The sequence below is a fragment of the Etheostoma spectabile genome, chromosome 4 (genome assembly GCF_008692095.1).
Source record: "Etheostoma spectabile isolate EspeVRDwgs_2016 chromosome 4, UIUC_Espe_1.0, whole genome shotgun sequence".
Taxonomy (NCBI): domain Eukaryota; kingdom Metazoa; phylum Chordata; class Actinopteri; order Perciformes; family Percidae; genus Etheostoma; species Etheostoma spectabile.
Genome location: NC_045736.1, coordinates 13,455,152 through 13,476,733, shown reverse-complemented (window position 1 = coordinate 13,476,733; position 21,582 = coordinate 13,455,152). Strand labels below are relative to the sequence as shown.

At 41.0% G+C, this 21,582-nt stretch overlaps 1 protein-coding gene across 1 annotated transcript; it reads left to right on the top strand.

Annotated features, from left to right (window-relative positions):
* Positions 1-16,985: 16,985 nt before the first annotated feature.
* Positions 16,986-20,479, top strand: LOC116688538 (rano class II histocompatibility antigen, B alpha chain). The gene is made up of 4 exons (XM_032514640.1): positions 16,986-17,098; positions 17,780-18,037; positions 18,569-18,850; positions 20,008-20,479. The coding sequence occupies exons 1-4, from the start codon at positions 17,038-17,040 to the stop codon at positions 20,124-20,126; spliced, it is 720 nt and encodes a 239-aa protein (XP_032370531.1). The 5' UTR covers positions 16,986-17,037; the 3' UTR covers positions 20,127-20,479.
* The last annotated feature ends 1,103 nt before the right edge of the window (positions 20,480-21,582 follow it).

The window sequence follows — 21,582 nt, the reverse complement described above, 5'->3', positions numbered from 1 at the left end:
ATCTTTACCGTCTTAGTTTAGCATGCTAACAGTAGCTAGTTAGCACACAACATGAATGCCTGGACACAACTTTGTGTCAATACATCCAGTAGATGTTGAAATTTCAAGAAATAAGTGAAACGGATTAACATGCTGGTGGCATTCCAGTTCAAGTCAGGAGATTACAGGAGAGTGAAATAATAATTGAAGTGCTCATATTGTGCTTTTGTGTCATTTTCCCTTTCCTTTATTCACCTTTTCCTTTATTTATTGTGTTATACTGAATATCTTTTTTTGTGCATGTTATAGTTTTACAAAGTGAAAAAGCTCAAAGTCCCCCCCCAAAGGGACTTACCATCTCCAAACGTGCATCACTTTGTAACACACGTTATAATGCTCGCCTAGGTGCTGGTGTGGCATGCCCTCCTACTCTGCTCCTGACTGGCTAGTAGTCCTTACCTACTGCACATGTGTGACTCCCAACAAAGATGGAAGTGAGATGTCTCACTCTGTAGCTAAAACAGAGAGCTCAACACAAAGGATGAAAAGAGGAGCTGCAGCAATGTGCAGTACAAGACAAACATGGTGTTTTAAAAATTAAACCATGTAAACCTATTCTGGTACAACCTCTAAATACAATTATTAACCAGAAAATTAGCATCATATGAGTACTTTAACCCTTGTTTTGTCTTTCCCTCAACATGAAAAATCTCAATGTTTTGTTGCTTTTCAAAATAAAAGTATGACGTTTTTGGGGTTTTTCAACATTTTTGTGTTTTTTTCCCCCCCCCCCCCAATGTCTTGTCCCTTTTGTTGACGTTTGTCACTTTTCGATATTTTAGCTAGATTTTTTTTAAATTTTGACGCTTACTTCCAGTGTTTTTATTTGTAGTTTTTGGTCACTTTTTGTAATATTTTTTGCGCTTTTCCCCCCCAATGTTTTGTCGCCTTGTTTTAACATTTTCGACTCCCATATTTCTGATGTAAAGAAACTTGTAAACGGGTCAAATCTGACCCCAGGACAACATGAGGGTTAAGAGTAATGCTGCATCATGGACCAAACTCTGTGGCAATCCCTTCATTGGTTTTGAGAAATTTCACACAAAAAAAACAAACAATTTTCGACCTCATGGTGGCGCCAGAGGAAAGATCTGAAAGCCAGAAGAGATCATCCTCTGGGGGACATGATCTGTAAAAATGCTTGTCAAAACCACTTATGTCACTCTGAACCAACGTGGTGGAAAACACTACCATCCCGAGAGCAACGCTGTTAGCATGCGGCCAGAAATGCAAAACTGAGAAGAAGACAAAAGGTTGATTATTCATACTGTACTGAAATAATTACTGCAGTCAAATCCTTTTACGGATATGTAAAAGGATTTTTTTTTTTTAATTTAGGGACTTAATATAATTGAGCGGTGTGTCTCAAAGGTAGAAGATTACCAGAAGGGGACTCTTTAACCGGGGTTAACTGAATAACCAGGTAACCAGGTAACAGACAGTAAATCTGGTCACGTTAGGGCTTTGTCTCACAGGTGACCTTTGTCAAAACCACAGCAACTTGGAAAGCGGGGACAACTTTTGTGTCTTCTCGTCCATCCAGAAATGGTTCTTCTCTAGTAGGGCTACTTGTCATGGCAAAGTCCTGGGTGGGTTTAATGGTTCAAAGTTGTAGTTGTTTTTGGCGCCGTTGCTTCCAATTTCTATTTTTGGGTCCAAAACCACTGTACCAGAGTAGGGGGGGGGGGGGGGGAGTTAAACCTACATAGCATGTGACATAGAACTCGAGCTTACCCCGGTTAAAGTGAATACGTGTACGACTGCAATATGAGGGAGGTTACATCATTACCAGCTGTGACAGCGATGCTGGTATTGCTTTTACCATGCCTGTGTGTGTTGTGTGTGCGTGTGTGCGTGTGTGTATGTACGTGTGTTTGTGATCGTCATGGCAAAATGCCGTCCTGTAGACACTTACCCTTTTTTAGGGGGGCTCACCAGAGCAACTCAAATTTCTGAATGTTAGAACATTGTGTCAAATTGGTGATTACTTAAACTTATAAAACCAATCAATCAATCAATCAATCAATCAATCAATCAATCAATCAATCAATCAACCAATCCAACTTTATTCCTAAAGCACATTTAAAAACAACCAAAATGTCAGGTTTAGTTCCATTAGTAATAATAATGTCAAAAATCGTTAGCTGTAGATGTTGTTTAGTAGCTAGCTCAGAGATTGTTGGCTGAAGAAATTACTGATTTAGCAGGTGTGTGTGTGTGTGTGTGTGTGTGTGTGGGGGGGGGGGGGGGGGGTGTAACACTTTTACAAGACACTATATCCATGTCACATTCTTATTAGGGGCTGTACACCCCTAAAAGTCGGATCCCAGATTTGCCCCTGGGAACAATTACTGAGGCGGTTTTGAGAACTGGTGTGATCTCATCACAAGATGGTCTCTAGTTTTCTGTATTTTTGGTGCACTTTGTTACGTCATCTGACCCGCGACGTACAAAAAACAAACTGGCTCTGGGTGTTTGACCCCTTCTATTAATCTGAGAATCGCCTCAACCGTGATTTTTAATGTCGTAGAAGCCAATCAGACAGAGCTCCACTGTTCGTTTGTTTGGTCTTGGCCTGGCAGCAGGCTGAGACTGATAGTCGAGCTGGCAGTGAGTCAGTTCACCGTCTAAAGAGGCTGAGTCACCAAAACGGACCAACCAGGTGTGGTCATTCTTTGTCTCTCTCTGTCTCTTTCTCTCTTTATCGCACCCTGTCTTTGAAGACTAAAGTGGGTGAATCATTGGGTGCAGAACTTGCTCTTTATCTGCTCGTCTGGCTCTCTTTGAGAGTGACTCTATCCATTTAGCATTGTTTTTTTGGGTGTTCAGACTGAAAATGGCACGGTTTTAGAAGAAGGGGCTGTACTGGGGGGGGTGAGAAGATGAAATACTATCCAGGAAGGCCAATGCCAATGTGTTTGAGTAATAGATCCTTGAGGTTGGAGGCTTATTTGGAGGCTTATCAGAAGCCAGACCTCAGCACAGCTGGTTCTAATAGTATGACACGGGATTTTACAACATATTTGTCACGGAGTCAATTATTTCATCCTCAACCTTGATGACTGCCAGATAAGCAGTAGAGCTATGGTGTTCAAGTTACAAAGTTGTCTACCAGGAATGTGCACTCATGTATATTTGATTACAACTCCCTAATGGTTTTCCAAATACATTTTGGAGGAAACATAGTTGTTGTCTGGTTTATGTTGACTGGCAACTGCACGGAAGTCATGAGGAGATGGCCTGGGTGTGTGGTGGATGTACAAAACGGCTCTGTGGAGTGATGGGGAGACTATAATCAGTCTCAAATATATATAGGCACATGCATCAAAACCATTGCCAAAGTAAAGGACGTAACGAGACAGCGTAATAGTTAATAACATCATGATAGCATGGGTTAAATGCGGAGTCAACGTTATGCTGTGCATACATGTATGTGACATTAAAATTATCATTAAAAGAGCTCCAGACCTCAAACTAACAAAAACTATGGAAAATGGGTCATTTAACTGTTTACCGCCTTATATTCGCACAGTAGATGGACCAAATTTTGGACTTTATTGTGTTATACTTTTTTACTTGTGTATGAGCTGATGTACTCTGTTTTGCCAGTGTCAAATATAGAAAACTAAAATAAAGGAGCTGCGTTTCTTTCACACAATGCTGATCTCACTCTGATCGTGACTTTTCACTTTCATTTTTCCACCATGTTCACCTCATCTTCCTCCTTCTTAGTGTTTTTTACACTCTGTCAAATGACTTGATTCTTGTTGCTATACTGTTGTCTCTTTTTTTGCATATCTTCCTTCAGTTGGTCCCCTTTCATCTTTTCCTTTAACTCCCTTACTTTCCCTTACTTTCCCTTACTTTTTACTATACTTTTCTTTCCACTTATCTTCCCGCCTCTCTCCTTCCTTAATTCAATTTGACTCAATTCAACATGCAGTGTTAGTGAAAGAGACAGACGCAGAATTGCAAAACAAACACACTTTTTTTTTTAATTTTTAATTTTTTTTATTTAACACAACTCTCTCCCTGTGTCTGTCTCTCGGCCCAGGTGTTTGGAAGTCTGTGTGTAATGCCTAGATGTGAGGTAATAGCCATCAGAGTCTTAGGTGGTGGCCAATCCCGTTGCAGGTGGGATTAAACAGGGATTAAGCATGTTTCTCCGTGAAAGCAGACAGACAGACTAGCACTAATCTGACTTTAGCCCATGTACCGAAAAATGGCAGGCTTGAGCAATCCCACTCTTCCGTGACTGCATTTTGTGTACCGTATGTATGTGTTCTTAGGTGTGTGGGTGAATGTGTGTGTGTATTCTTGTTCTTCTCCCTTTATGGGAACCAAATGTCCTTTTGAAGTACAGAACAATGAGGGAAGAACAATTACTTAAAACTTCTAAACATGAGTTCACTGCAGTGGTGTAGTCTAATGTAATGTAGTGGGTTTACTCTACTGTATGCATTTATTGGCCAGAATCTGCCTTTGAGGGAGGGAGGGGCATATCATAGTGGGGGGTCTGGATGTCCTCTCCAGGGAGGTTTGGAGCGTCAAGGATTTAATTCCCTTTATTCGGATACACTTTACTGCACCAATTTACTTATTTTGTTTAGCCTATATGAAGTAAAACACAGATGACAACTCAAAATAAATCAAAAATACAATGGAAAGTATGTTGTTGTGAACCATTGGGCATTTTTAAGTGGGCATGTGGGTATACTGCGTATACCTTCATATCACATAGACTACACCACTGATTCCCTGTGGGAAACTACAGTACATCAAATGAGACAATGTCCTTTTGGCAAGTGAATACAGCTGACTAAGTGTTCACTACAATTCATCAAATATCGCCAGCACATTTTAGCTCTCTTCAGGATAATCTCATTGACAGCTTCTTGTAAAAAGAAAGCCCTGAAAGGTCAACTGTATGTCCTAAAAGTGACACAGTAATGCGGCACCTATACTGCAGTCTGTAATAATTTAGACAATGTTAGACGATAAGAGACTTTCCTTACTGGAAAAAGAACAGCACAGGTCCCTCAGAGGTGGACTATGTTTATGTCTCTGTGACTATGTCATATTGTTGCTGTGCAAATAATGAATGAATAGCAGAACTGACATAACGATGTGTGACATAAAACCTCAGGAGGTCGGTTGGATAGGGGACCTTAGTTTGTATTTTGCGTTTTCCTACCAACAGTCAATGTTGGAGTATTTTAACCATGATCAGTTTTGGGGCATAAAGTCAACAACAGTGTTTTTTTTTTTTCAAGACCAAGCCCAGGCAGGGCAAGACTTAGTCAAGACCAAGACCAAGGCAGGGAAGGGCTGAGTCAAGACCAAGGCAGGACGGAACAGAGTCAAGACCAAGATTAAGGCAGGGTGGGACTAAGTCAACACCAAGACCAATGCAGGGTTGGACTGAGTCAAGACCAAGACCAAGGCAGGGTCGGGACCGAGGTCAAGACCCCAAAACCAAGGCAGGGAAGGGCTGAGTCAAGACCAAGGCAGGACGGAACAGAGCAAGACCAAGATTAAGGCAGGGTGGGACCGAAATCAACACCAAGACCAATGCGGGTTGGACTGAGTCAAGACCAAGACCCAAAGGGAGGGTGGGACCGAGTCAAGACCAAGACCAATGCAGGGGCAGGACTGAGTCAAGACCAAAACCAAGCAGGGCTAAGGCTGGAGTCAAGGACAAAGACCAAGGCAGGAAAGGGCGAGTCAAGACCAAGGCAGGAAGGAACAGAGTCAAGAACCCCAAGATTAAGGCAGGGGGTGGGACCAAGTCACACCAAGACCAATGCGCGTTGGACTGAGTCAAGACCAAGACCAAGGCAGGGTGGGACCGAGTCAAGACCAAGACCAAGGCAGGGCGGAACTGAGTCAAGACCAAGACTAATGCAGGGTGGGACCGAGTCAACACCAAGACCAATGCAGGGTGGGACTGAGTCAAGACCAAGACCAAGGCAGGGTGAAACCGAGTCAAGACCAAGACCAAGGCAGGGTGGGTCCAAGTCAAGACCAAGACCAAGGCAGGGCGGAACTGAGTCAAGACCAAGACTAATGCAGGGTGGGACCGAGTCAACACCAAGACCAATGCAAGGTGGGACTGAGTCAACACCAAGACCAAAGCAGGGCAGAGCTGAGTCAAGACCAAGACCAATGCAGGGTGGGACTGAGTCAAGTCCGATCAACAAATGCCTTGATCGCGGATCTCTGTTCCTCTTTTAAAGTGAATGTGCTGTCGGTATCGTCTATAACAGAGGCCATGGCGGAATCTACACATCTCAGTACTCCAGCGGCAGCCATCTTTCGTGTAACAAATTCAACCCAAGCGCTCTTTGACGTGGGTGATTACGTCACTGCTGATCATCTGTCCATCATCGTATGAAGCCTGTCCTGACAATTTGATCGGTCCGAACAGCTCTGATCAAGTCCAGACAGAACTTCCGGAACGCAAATGATGTGGGCGGGGCTAAGTTCGGTGGGCATCCAGGCTAACTTACCGTCCTAGTGCACACTCAATTTTCCTGTGCAACGAAGGGTTATTGACCTTTCGGGTATGCTCATTTTAATTTTCCCGCTGACTAAATTGGTTTATGTTATCTGGCTAAAGTAAACTCGCTCTAAACAAACTTGATTATATACGAAAATCAAATTTCTTGCCTCGTCAGACTTCGTTATGGTGAGTGAAATTCTACTAATAAGCAAAAGAAACAATGGCAAAAAGCTACAAAAATAAGAGTTGACATAAGTAGAGATTCTGAGAAAACACTCTGTGATAAAAGCTTGACATTTGACTAAAATCTCTGCTGCAGGATATTATAAACAGGTTCACGCCTGGCTGCACACAGACACACACCACACACACACACACACACACACACACACACACATACAGTCACCCTCTCCACTCACTGCAGCAGCTGTGTGAGGTCATGTCTGTCTCTGTCTGTGTCTGCAACACCCTGCAAGAATAAAAAAAAAATCCACTTCTCTCTCTCTCATCCTTTTTCTATCTCATTATCTCACCCTCTGTCTGTCATTCCTTCTGCCCCCCCCCCCACCTTTACCTCCCTTTCTCTCTCTCTCTCTCTCTCTCTCTCTCTCTCTCTGTCTTTCTCTCACTCTGTTCTGTTCCCCTCGCTCGCCCACCCCCTTACTCCCCCGCTTCTGTTTGAGGCTAGACGCAGTAGACTATTACAAATGTCCTTCGACGATATGAGATTGTGTTGTAAACCAAGAGGGAACGAGAGCATGAGGGAGACTGGTGTGAGGTAGGGAGGCTGGAGAGGAAACACACAGAAGATAAGAAAGACGAACAAAAGAATAATCAAACTTACCATTTTCCATGTTACCACTTTCATTTACCTTTTCAACCTGAATGGGTTTACGTCGACACTGCCTTCTTCTGCCGCCTGGAACACTTCTCCAGGCTGCATGTGAGCGATCGTGCATGGGTCGTTCACAGACGTTCACATGGCTGTTTCCCCTGAAGTCAGGTCTGGGATGAGTCTAGTTTACCGCCTGAGTAATTTCAAGATCAAGAGGTCAAATCCAAACAGGTCAAGTCAGAGTCAAGACCGACTCCAAAGCACAAGACCAAGATGGTAGCAGTGGAAACAATGACAGTAAAATCCATTATGTTCATTATGAATGTGAGCTAAGATTAAAGACCATTACAGTCAAAACAAGTAGACACAAATTCAGACACAGCATGCTGTGATTTTTAATACTTTTAATGCCAGCGCTGAGATGAAATGTTGTTGATCTTCATGTCTTTTATTAAAATGTGACATACTTTTTCAGATTTGTCAACATTTCAGTAGGATTGGGTACCGAACCACGGTGCCATGTGTAAATGCCTGCACTGCAATCTAGTGCTCGAAATGGACATTAGAGGCAACAGATGCATCTCCGTACGTGATGCTAGTTAACGCACTACACTTTCAGCAGGTTAGATTGTTAGCCTACTGTTAGCTAGTAGCTAAAAACACGGTTTTAACGGTCTAAGGTGTGGCTGTATTTTAGTTCAAAGGATTCCAACGTCGAGACGTACAACGGTGTGCGGCTAAAGACACAGAGCAGACTAACTGTAATGGTTGAGGTCCGGCTGTTTTCTTTCCTTTTTCTCACTCTACTTCCTGCTGAAGCAAGCTGACCACGCACGCTTGAGTCTCATCCACGATCACCTGCTCCCGCCGCTCACACCTGCCTGCCATCTCCAATCAACTACAATACTTCAACCCTGGATCATCATACCATCGTCGCTTGATTGTTGCGCCAGTCACGCTGGTGAAACTCGCTAGCAAGCCTAGTATTCCTCGAGCATTTTGGATCTCTGTGTTTCATGTTACATGTTACGCAGTTATCATCTCCACGCTTCCCAGAGTATCCTCACTCACCAAGACTTCCCCTGCTTCCCGTCTCCCGCGTCCCGGTCCCTGGCGTCGGCCTCCCCACTTCCCCTATTTAAATAAATCCTTTTATTTTTGGTGAGACGTTGCATTTGAGTTGTTCTGTTCTTAGCGTAACACTAACGTTAGCTACACCCCTGCCACTGCCCTGGTCGGAGTTTTCGGAGAAGCAACACAGACAGGACTTAATGTTGCATTCAGCTGCACCATGTAAGCTAATTGTGCAATCAATGTTGCTGTAAAGTACCCGTCTGCCATTTTGAATAAATGATATAAATTTGACAACATGGCTTAATGTCACCGACTGTTGCTTTGTGCTCTTCTTCTATTGGTTTAGGTACCGGCATCATTTTAAAAGTATTGTTTTTGCACCGGTATCGTAAAAAAAAAAAGATACTCAACCTTATATTATAGACGAGTTTGCCAATTCCTTCTTTGTAGGAGGTCACAGGAAATGGCAGTGGTGGTCTAAAGGTTAAAGAAGCAAGCTTGTGACCGGGAGGTCGCTGGTTAAATCCCCAGACCAACAGGATAAAATCTGGGTGGGGAAAGTGAAAGAGCCGTGCTTGTTCCTCCCTCACTACCACCACTGAGGTGCCCTTACCCCAACTGCTCAGTGGAAGCAGGTCAGACTGTGGTTGTACTTCCACTCTCGGTTATGGGTAACCAGAGTACAAAGTCACATGATCCTGCGGGGCCCGTGGTGGATGGATGAGATGGTAAAGACATACGGTTCTGTCTGTATAGAGTGCCTCTGTGTGGTGTGTGTGTGTGTGTATATATATATATATATATATATATATATATATATATATATATATATGATGTGTGTTTATGCGGGTGTATGTTGGGGGGGCTTAAATATCTGTAAGATGGCATATTGTGAATTTCCCTTTAATGGCTGAAAAAGAAAGAGCAGACAGAGAGAGAGAGAGAGAGAGAGAGAGAGAGAGAAGAGAGAGAGAGAGAGAGAGAGAGAGAGAGCAGGCGACAAATTAAAAGGACACAAAAAGGTAGTCTGGCTGCGTCAGAAACCCACTCTCCACACACACACACCATACACACGTTATGTATGCTTTGTTTCAATTCAGAAAATTAAAAAAACAGCAGGCAAGCTGGTAAAATACCCACTCAAATTTAGACACACACACACACACCACACACACAAGACAGTCTGGTAGGTTATTTTCATTTCAGTGCAGGACTAATTTATGTGTGTGTGTGTGTGTGCGTGTGTGGATTTAATTATGTCATTGTATGATCAGACTAATCTGATTACAGTGTAACACGTTTGATGCTTCTTAATTTCTGTCTGCTGTCTGTTGTGTCTGTCTGTGTTGTCTGTCTGTGTCTGTCTGTCTGTCTGTCTGTCTGTGTCTGTCTATCTTCTGTCTGTGTGTCTGTCTGTCTGTTGTCTGTCTGTCTGTCTGTTGTCTGTCTGTCTGTCTGTCTGTCTGTCTTCTGTCTGTTGTCTGTCTGTCTGTCTGTCGTCTGTCTGTCTGTCTAGTCTATCTGTCTGTCTGTCTTCTGTCTGTCTGTCTGTCTGTCTGTCTGTGTCTGTCTGTCTATCTGTCGTGTTGTTGTCTGTCTGTCTGTCTGTCTGTCTGTGTGTCGCTGTCGTGTCTGTCTGTCTTGTCTGTCTGTCTGTCTGTGCTGTGTGTCTGTCTGTCTGTCTTCTGTCTGTCTGTGTCTGTCTGTCTGTGCTGTCTGTCGTGTCTGTCTGTTCTGTTGTCTGTGTCTGTCTGTCGTGTCTGTCTGTCTGTCTGTCTATCTGTCTGTGTGTCTGTCTGTCTGTCTGTCGGTGTCTTGTGTCTGTCTGTCTGTCTGTCTGTCTGTGTGCTGTCTTGTCTGTCTGTGTCTGTCTGTCTGTCTGTCTGTCTGTCTGTCTGTTTGTCTGTCTGTCTGTCTGTCTGTTGTCTGTCTGTCTGTCGGTGTCTGTCTGTGTCTGTCTGTCTGTCTGTCTGTTTCTGTCGTGTGTCTGTCTGTCTGTCTGTGTGTGCTGTGTGTCTGTCTGTCTGTGTGTCTGTCTGTCTGTCTGGTTGTTGTCTGTGTGTCTGTGTGTCTGTCTGTCTGTCTGTCCAACCGCATCAGAAGTGTTTACAGACCCAACCACGTTGTCTGTCTCTAATAATTTCCTTGTTTACGAAAACTCCTGCGTCCTGTACATACAATTTAACAACCCAGTCTCATATAAAAACGTACCCTGAGTCCAATGTGCAAAAACATAGGGGGGTTACCATAATGGCCCTTGAATTGGATGACTGTTACATTTTTTCCGCCTATTCTTTTCTTTCCGTTTCGCGTCCAAGTCACGTGACTCTCAAGCTTCCGGCCGTGAGAACAAAACACATGGCGGACATTTCTCAAATTTTTAGTGAAAATATCTATATTTCAAATTTGTTTCAAGAAATGTATATTTTATTTTCATAATATTCGGCAGAATAATGTGTAACTGACACGTTTTGGTCGCTATGGACGCTGCGTTTTGATTACATTTCCAGCAAGACGCAAAAGAATAGGAAAAGAATAGGCAGAAAAAATGCATTTTTATGCAGAAACTAACTCAAAATATTGATTTTTTTTCACTAAAAATTAGAGAAATGTCCACCATGTTTTTTTGTTTCTCCGGAATCTTGAAAGTCACGTGACTTGGCACAAAACAATTGGGAAAGAATAGGCAGAAAAAATGTAACAGTCACACAATTCAAGACTCCATTGTTGTAACCTCTCTACGTTATTGCACATTGGACCAACGTAGTCAGGGTACATTTTTAAATGAGACTGGGTTGAATTTAACGGAGCTGAGCAAACAGTGGCGAGGCACAACTCGCTAAACTCTCGACTCATTTATCAAAAATGCATGTTTAATGTTTTCATATGTCAACACTTTCACTACATGCAAGGTTGGAGACCTAATGCACGCGTTGGGCCACAGACACCATCCAAAATAGCAGTCAGTCCGACCGCATGTGAGATTCAAATCAACTGCCCAGTGGTCCACCCAGAAGGGATTGTTGTGTTAGCACGACGTCCCTGTGATGTCATCAATTTAAAGACGGCTACATTCGCGGGTGGAGTAAAAAACTATGATAGAGAGTTGGGAGATGATATATTGGTACATATTTACAGACAATCCCTCCTGGAAGATATTCATTGTTTGTGATTGAGATGTTGGGTTATGTGTAAATAAAACTGACTTGACTTAACATGTTTACATCATACTTGCTCTGTAAACTGACTGCTTGTCCCTCAAAAGACATGACTTTGTTTGTTTTGTGTGTCTGCCTCACGGTTGGTTCTTAATTATTTTTATGTACAGCACTTTGGATTTGCCCTGTACGGAAGAGGATTAGGGCCACTGGTGAATTTTTTTGTGAGTTCTGACTTTTTTCTTAGAATTCTGAGAAAAAAGTCAGAACTCACAAAAAAATTCACCAGTGGCCCTAATCCTCTTCCGTAGCCCTGTTGCTGAAATGTTCTATACAAATACATCTGCCTTGGCTCGCCTCTAAAAACAGACAGAATTAGCCTGCTAAACACACGCAACACACACACACGCACACACACACACACACACCACACACACACACACACACACACACACACACACACACACACACACACACATGCGTAGGAAGGTTTCTTTCCAAGTCAATATTGTTTTTGCATATGAAAAATTCTGTCACAAACAGCAAAGAAAAAAGTCCCAGTTTACAAGATGAAACTGCCTCACTGGATAAGCCTATTAAAGTGTGTGTATATGTGTGTGTGTGTGTTGTGTGGTGTGTGTGTGTTGTGTGTGTGTCTGTCTGTCTGGGAGGTTTTTTGACTCGTTGATTACTCATCACCAAGCTAACGGGCATTGTGCACACGCGCACACAGACACACAGGCACACACACGCATGGACACACACACACACACACACACACACCACACACACACACACACACACACACACACACACACACACACACACACACAGTAAGCCTGTGTGACTGATAGGGTTTCCTAACACAGCAGATCAGACTGTGTCTCTGTTTTGACTCTTGTGGTGTTTAGTCTATGTGGTGTGTGTGTGTGTGTGTGTGTGTGTGTTTGTGTGTGTGTGTGTGTGTGTGTGTGTGGTGTGTGTAACATGCTTGTTTCTGCTCATTTGTTTGATTTTTCTTTTCCCATTTCATTTATCCTTTCATTTTCTTTCTATCACCCCTCCCTTTTCTTGTTCCTCTCATTCCATATTTTTTGTTTCTTTCTCCTCTTATTTCTTCTGTCATGTTTCTTTCATCCTTTTCTTCTTTCATCTCAAATATTACTTTTCCTCCTAACAGCCTTTCCCTCCCTACTCCCCTTTACACCCCTCGCTCTCCCTGTCTGACACTACACCTCTCTTTGCATCACATCACATCCTCCTCCCTCTCTCTCCTTTTTCATGCCCCGTCTACTCCCCCTCCCCCTCCCTCCCTTCCTCCCTCCCTCCTTCATTATTCGGTATAATCAGTTGTCTAGACAGAAACTCCCCACGCAGATCACACCTGAGAGAGATGGAGGGAGCAGAGGAAAAGAAGAGAAAGGAGGAAATGAGACGGAAGAGAGGGAGGAAAGAGATGATAAAATGATTTGCCTCCAAGTGTTCGAGAGCAAAAGCTGTCTGAGACATGAAACAGATTAAAGGAGAGATAGAGATAGAGAGAGAGAGAGAGAGAGAGAGACAGAGAGAGAGACAGAGAGAGAGAGACAGAGAGAAAGAGAGAGAGACAGAGAGAGAGAGAGAGAGAGAGAGAGGAAGAAACAGAAGAGGAACGAGGAATAACAAGGCTTTGACTAACACATACACAGGCGCTTAGAGAAACTGCATCTGCAAAATACATGCATTAGTTTTATTCCCGACAGTCTAGACTGGCTTTTACAATGAGTGTGTGTGTGTGTGTGTGTGTGTGTGTGTGTGCGCATGGCTCTTGTAATTCTGAATTTGTGAGGACCACTTTGCCAGTGTAAGGACATATTTAGAAAATCCGGACATTTTGACAACATTTACCGACATTTTAGAAAATATGATTATTCACTTTTCTTCATTTTCTTCCAGAGCTGGATGAGGAGATTGACACCATAATGCTTTAAAATATGTGCGTTTTTTTGTATATATTTGCAGCCAAACCAATAATACGGGTTGTAAATGTACGATGCCAGTACCAATGCCAGGACCCGAATAGTGATGATGATGGTCTGAACCGGGTTTTAGAGAAGCGAATAATTACAATTTAAAAAAAAAAGAAGAAGACTATTATTCCAAACACCACCTTACTGCTGACAAGTTATCCCACATCTCTTTCATACCCGTTTCTCTTCTTTCTTAGCCCTTGTATGGTATTTGGGTCAAATCACACTTCTCTTTATTAATCCTTGTGGGATGACTCCCGCAAGGAAATTGAAATTTCCAGCATCCATTTTTAGCAAGAATACAGTACATAAGACGGTATAAAGATAACAATAATAACAGTAATAGTAATAACAATACGAACCATTTGGCTATGAAAAGACATTAACCATAAATTATCAGTCAAAGGTGTCAGTGTAGAGTCATTGAGCTCATTTCAATTTTTTCTACCTGAAAATCAAAGGCCTTATCTTATTTTCTGTGATAAACATGTATTCCTGTCTCAATTCAGAAAATGATTCTGCATATGACCACTTATGTTTTTTCCATAGTGGATTTTTAACAGGAATTACAACCTTATGACCAAAAACCAATTTATGAAGTCAAATGTTATTTCAGAATTGTTTTTAAAAGCCCAAATAAGTCACGGGTCGATGTGACCCGAGGGACACGAGACGGGTCCCAAAGTGAAGACAATACAAGGGTCAAACATACACACGTCCTGATGACTCAACCCACCTGTGTCTCTGTGTACGGCTCGTCTCTTCCTCCAAATGATACTTTGGTGACTTTGACTACATCGTCAGCCCCAGATGTGTCTACATCAGTATCCATCGAAAGACATCATGCAGGAACTACTGGATGAGTGGCCTTCTCCTCCTAACGGTCTGTGGGTGTACTGCACTTAACAATGGGACATTTTTGGAATGATTCTACTGTCTAACAATTATTAGTCATAGTTGCTAAAAATAATACTGTTACAACTATTGCTAGGCTACAGCTTATACACAAAGAACAACTACTACTAATTTGGATGCTACTTCAGTGACTCCGGTTTCCCAGGACAATGGCCCAGAGTGTAGATCCTTACAAAACTGAGATTTGATAATGCCAAAAACACCTCAGAATGAGAATTTGAAGATTTCAGGGCAGCCATGATCTCACCTGGGAGTGTACACACCTGAGAGTAAATGTAAAACGGTGTGATCCTGGTCCACCGAAAGACAAGTGAAGCCTATCGTGGACCTCATCAAGTCCTTTTGATTTGATTTTAGGAGTATAAAACCAAATATGTTTTTGTTGGAGGCTTAATTTTAATTGAAAGTATTTTGTGTTATTTTCTAGGATTTCCAATGTGAAATCCCCAAACAAAACACAAAAACACCATGACATTAGTGGCACAAGAACGAACAGGAAACACCTGCAGTCGGCCTACCCATAATTTGACTTTTAATAAATGAGTTCAACCAGAGCAGTGAAGCAGAACGAGATCTGCAGTCCAAAAAGTGTGTAAGCCAAGCTGTAACAAAAAAAAACATAAAAAAACAACATAACATACATTTAAAAAATATATTTTTTTTATGTCAAAGAGACAGCACATAATCTCGAAAAGAGCCGTGGATGTAATACAATATAGCCTATGTTCCCTTCTTTTTTGTAATATCGAATTATCTAATATCTAATTGTAATATCTGAAATACACACACGTGTGCACAATAAACAGAAATACACAAACTCATATCGTAAAATAACAATAAAAGCAGTGTAATATAACACAATAAATACACAATTTCATACCGTGCCATTTAAACTGTAACATAACATTCTCCATTCTGTAAAAAAAAGGCTTTTCCACCTTTATAAAGCCTACAAAAATATGATTATATATACATACAGTGGTGCTCATAAGTTTACATGCCCATGCTTAAGTTTACTAAAAAGAGGAATAAAAACATCACGTTTTGTAAATAGATTAAATAGCCCCCCCCCCCCCCCCCCCCCCCCCCCCCACCCATTTATCGCATACCCTTCACCACACCTAGAGATTGACATGGGGAACTTTCCATAAAATCATCTCTCAATGCAAATCAAACAAGATATTAATCTAACATGAAATAACACCATGCCATCTCTAGGTATGGTGAAGGGTATGTGATGATGGGGGGTTAGGGAACTTTATCAGGATGCATAGTATCCTGGATCCATGAAATAACTGGCCTTTAAAATAAAAATCTGCCTGCCTCTATTGGGCCTCTATTTAACATAGGAGTGTGTATACTCATGCCCCCTGTATTTTAAGGAAGAACATTTATTTATTTACAATACATTATTCATTCATAAAGAAAATTGGTGTCCTTAAAAGGTCGTATTTTTCCTTTTTTTTTTTAAATTAAGGCATTAAGATCAAATTTACAAAAGATTATTTTTTTATTTCTCTTTTTAGTCAACTTAAGCATGGGCATGTAAATTCATGAGCACCACTGTATATCTACAATATTCTTTTCTTCATTTTTATGACAATCAAACAGAATAAGTAAGCTGTCAATTCCACAATAAATGGTCATAAGAACTACATATCCGCATTTGTGCACACAGAAGGACATGCAGCACTGATAAAGTCCTTCAGTAAAATTGAAATGTTTCCTAAAAGCTGTCTACTTCTGCTTCTTATCTGTAATCTGTTTTTTTATTATTATTTTTTATCTTTAAACTTTACAAACATGTTAAATATTTATTGAACGGTTTTGGCATCAAGAAAAAAAACCATTTCTATCCATTGAATTTTATGTCATTCAATTAATTATTATTATTAATATTATTATTAATAATTATATTATTATTATGAGTAGCTTGAAAAAAAGGAAAAAAGGACACATATATACATATATATATATATATATATATATATATATATATACAAATAAATCAAATTTATAAGAGTGGATTAAAACATAAACATAAAAAACATAACATACAATACAAAGACAAGTCTTATCTGTAATCTTTTGTTTTTTATTATTTTTTTTATCTTTAAACTTTACAAACTTAAAAATATTTATTGAACGGTTTGGCATCAGGAAAAAATAAAAAAATAAAAAAAATCATTTCTATCCATTTAATATTATAGAGTAGCTTGAAAAAAAAGGACACATATATATATATATATATATATATATATATATATATATATATATATATATATATATATAACATACAATACAAAGACAAGTCTTATCTGTAATCTTTTGTTTTTTCCTCTCAAATTCCTGGTTGAGGCATCCGAGCCAGAGCTGTAAAATATTCTACCCAGCAACAGTGATGTAATCGTATCTGATTGGCTGCTTAAAGTTCGTTAAAGCTGTCTGAAGTTCCTGCTTTAGCAGTTTTCTCCTCTGAACCCGGTCAGCAGGTCTGGATGGGACATGACTCTGTCTGCGATCACACTGCTCGTATTCACTGGAGCTGTTTCTGCTTCTGCAGCAAGTAAGACATGAACTGCAGCTTTTGGCTTTTTGTGAGTAACTCAGCAAGTGTAAAGGGAAAGTATAAAATTATAATCATGAATTATTTTTGGGGCAGAAGGGTTTAGTCTGACATTTTTGGTGGAAGCAAGATGAGATCTTTTGAAAACATCTTACCCAAATTATATTTCTGTCAGCCATCCCTTTAGATGTATTGTACAAGTTCAATAATTGGCTATGTGAGTGCCATGGATCTTAAAGATACATAGCCTACTGCATTGTTTTTGTGAAATACTCTGTACCTCTAAAGTGACTCAGATGAGACAACCTAAGAGGTTTAAAGCAACAAATTGGGGTAAACCTCTCACAAAATGTAGACATATTCATCTGACTTAAGGGAACTTTGCATTTAACTATTTGAATGTGGCATTGTGCTAGCCTGGTCCTAACAGACTCTGGTACATTACATTTGAACAGAGAGTCTGGTCCCCCTCCACTGACAAGACAGTGTTAACTTCCTTGAAGGCGGGTACTCTGTTGAAGTGTAAAACTATTGGATCTGCCCAGAGCCACTCTGGATCCAAAGATTATACATCATGTGACAATAGACCGTTGGTTCCAATGAACGTAGAAACAATATGAAAATCCACTAATCTTTAAACTGCCTCCATCTTGTGACGCTGTTTGCTCTCCTGCTTCTTAGAATCCATCCACGACTTCCACTACACCTACGGGTGCTACGAACACGGCGAGGTACGGGTGGACGTCGTCGTGGACGATGACGTGGCCGCATACGCTGACTTCAGCAAGGATGAAGTGGTGATTGCGATACCTCACCTGCCACGGTCTGTTCCAGACCTGAAGAAGAGGGGTTACGCGTTAGCCGAAGCTAGCATTGCTCACTGTCACAGTGTTTTGGGTAAAGCAAGAAAAGCCGATCCTGGTGTTCCCATTCGGCAAGGTACCGAGTTTTTTTAAAATTATAATCAGAATCAGAATCAGAATCAGCTTTATTCGTCAGGTATGAGGACACATACGAGGAATTTTTCTTTGGAGCGTTGTTGCTCACACTGTGCTTACGCACAAAACAAAACAAAAACAACCAAAAACAAAAAATATACACACTAATATATACACACAATATATACATGCTCTAAAAAGAACAATATACAGGCATGAGTGAATGAAGAGATCAATAAAATGATGTCAAATGTGGAGCATAGTGCAAGGATACTGGGATAAATATTATTATGTTTCTATATTACAATATGAACAGTATGAAATTCAATTTTAAATTACTGGGAAAATGTCTGGATTCATATCCGGAAAAAGGTATCCTCAGTCACTTTGTACTCCACCATACAGGAGAGAAGACTGCAGCACTAGCACATCACCATAGTAAGAAGGGAGGGCACCACCTTGTGGTGTTACTGAGCATTGCCGTTATAATTCTGTCTGTTCTTTCTGTTTCTTTCTGTTTCTCCATGGCCAGACGCTCCGGACATCTCCATGCATACCCGGTATGAGGGGGAGGACGGTGTGGTGAACACCCTCTTCTGTTTGGCCAATCACTTCTACCCCCCCTCCATCAACTTCACATGGACGAAGAATGGGGTGGAGGTCACGGAAGGGGTGTCCAACCTGCGGTACCGCCACAACAGTGACGGGACGTTCCACAGAATTTCATCCCTGAGTTTTACTCCCCGGGAGGGAGACGTTCACTCCTGTCGGGTGGAGCATCGGGCCTTACATCGGCCTCTCGCCAGGAGCTGGGGTAAGAGAGTTTTTCTGTTGTTGAGATCCCTGTTGTAGCTGTTAACTGGTATTATTAAGGGGGCATGCTGTCAAACTTCTAAATCAAAATGTCTCTCTTTGAGACATGTTTAGGTTCAAGTAGAATTGTTTTTTTTGTTGGGGGGTGGGGGGGGGGGGGGGGGGGTATATGCTGACAGGACCGTCTCAGGGATGCTGTGATCCCTGAGCCCCACTGAGCTAGACCCACATCCAGATGTTGGCTCTGGGAACTCCCCATTGGCGGGGCTCAATCCGGGGGGCGGGGTAAACGGTTGTCCTTCAAATTCCCTCTGCACGCATTAGGAGAGCTACAACCAACCAGAGCAACGCTATGATAGGTAAAACTCTGAACACATTTTTCCTTTTTTAACCCTCCTGTTGTCCTCGGGTCAAATTTGACCCCTTTAAAAAATGTCTATATCTGAAATATGGGTTTCTTTTTAACCAAATTACCACAAAAAATGATGGGATTCCATACAACGCTCTTTGCAAATACAATTGATCATTTTCATCCCTGACTAAACTCATCTGGACGTTCCTCTGATCTTAACTATTAGTCAAAATAATTCAAAATCTTTGCTTCTTTAACTCAAATGTTAGGTATAATTCTATATAAATGAGGGTTATTGACCATGAATTCCAAAAAATAGTGACTAGTGGTAGTAAGGTGGTGTTAATGAAAACTAAAGGGGACAAAAATGTCAAATCTTTGTCCGTTTTTGACGGACAACACAAGGGTTAAGACGGACTTCAGTGTTTAACTCCATGTCTTCCAGAGTTGGAAAGACCGGTCACCAGCAGCAGCAGCCATCTTCTTTGTTTTCAAGTAGCAGGGAATTTACACTGAACCGTCACAACTCATTAAGTTAAGCCCGCCCACCGACTCTATGCACGGTCTGATTGGCCAACGGAGAGTCGCTAGCTAGACTGACCCAAGCTGCGAATTACATTTACTGCCGCTAGGGTGCATCTACGTTTCTAGGCTAGAGGGACGCACTTGCTTGGGGTGCACTTTGGACAAAAACTTGTGCCAGTTGAATTTAATACATATGTTTTTTAAAAAAAATGCATTTTGCCTGCTGCATGTTTGAACACTCACATTTTGTTCCTTACTGATGTTTTTTCTTCCATCCACAGAGCTGGCGGAGCGGCGGAGCAGCGTGAGTCCTGCAGCTGTATTCTTCGGAGGGAGCCTTGTTTTGTGCCTGATGGGAATCGCCGCCGGAGCCTTCTTCTTCATCAAGAAGCCAAATTAGTGCCCTCAATTTTTGGGGATTTTAACATTTGCAGCTAAACCAGCGTTCAGCTAAGCATTGACATGTTTTAATGAATGCTTGATCTTTTTTTTGTTTGTATAATGAAACAACTGTATGCCACATTTGGACAAACTGGGCTGTGCGATTGGACTAGCCTTCCACGTGTAACAAGGGATTGCCCCGCAGATTCCACTTTAAAGACTCATCTCAAACACTGGCTTGAGACAAACCACAAACTGGGACAGCTTTTATACTGACATTTGCATAAAATAATTTGTTATTGGATTTGATTAACCCTTGTGTTGTCTTTTTGCCAAAAATAAAAATCAAAGTTTTTTTATCCATGTTTTTAACTTTTTCTTAGGTTTTTGTCCCTTTTTTCAACACTTTTTGACACTTTTTTCTAATGTTTTTCAACACTACGTAACACTAACTTATTAACTTTAGTTTTACAGTTAATTTATGGTCAATAAACCTCATTTATAGGAACTTATACTTAATGTTTGAAGCAGAAATTAGGAATTATTTAGACTAAAATTAAAGGAATGGATGTTGATGGATTCACCGACTGGAATATGTCAACTTTTACTCAATACTATTTAGAAACCACTTCAATTTTTTTTAAATGCTATAAAATTGAATAAAAATGAATGAAAGTAGAGATTTAAACTTGCCAAAGAGCGTTGTGTGGAATCAATCATGTTATTTTGGGGAATTAAAAAAGAACATCGCTGTAAGAAAACGGGTCAATTTGACCCGAGGACAACATGAGGGTTAAACAAAAATCCAGATTTATATCAGTTCATCACATCTGCTTGTTTTTGGAGAGTGGGAGGTAAACTCCACACAGAGAACACTCTACTACGGTGGCCCTGAAGTGCAAATCACACCAAATTATAAATCATAACAGAAAATCGTAAAAGACAAAGGCGAATGGGAAAACAAAACGGCAAATAGAAAAGCACGACAGAAAATAGGAAAAACACTTCAACAAATCATATAGCAAATACAAAAGCGGAAAATAGGATTTGCACTTCAGGGCCACCGTACTGTTCTGAGGACGCTAACCAACACGTTAAGAACTACACTTTGACCAGATGATCAGAATCAGAATCAGAATCAGCTTTATTGACCAGGTATGAAGACACATGCGCAGGAATTTTCCTTTGGAGCATAGTTGCTCACAATGTGCTTACACATTCAAAACAAACAACCCAACAAACAATATATACACACTAATATACACACACTAATATACACACACTAATATACACACACTAATATAGACACACTAATACATAATATACTCTAAACAGAAACAATGTAGAGAGATGAGTGCAATGAAGAGACCAATAAAAATTATTTAAATGTGGAACATAATGCAAAGGGTACTGGGATAAATAGTATTAAGATATTATATTACAATATGAACAGTATGAACATTATGAACAGTTCT

Bases quoted from the DNA above. Each gene is read 5' to 3' on its own strand.
- LOC116688538 (XM_032514640.1), top strand. From the start codon at position 17,038: ATGACTCTGTCTGCGATCACACTGCTCGTATTCACTGGAGCTGTTTCT. The intron at 17,099-17,779 runs GTAAGACATGAA...CCTGCTTCTTAG, and splicing joins TGTTTCTGCTTCTGCAGCAA to AATCCATCCACGACTTCCAC. The intron at 18,851-20,007 runs GTAAGAGAGTTT...TTCCATCCACAG, and splicing joins GCCTCTCGCCAGGAGCTGGG to AGCTGGCGGAGCGGCGGAGC.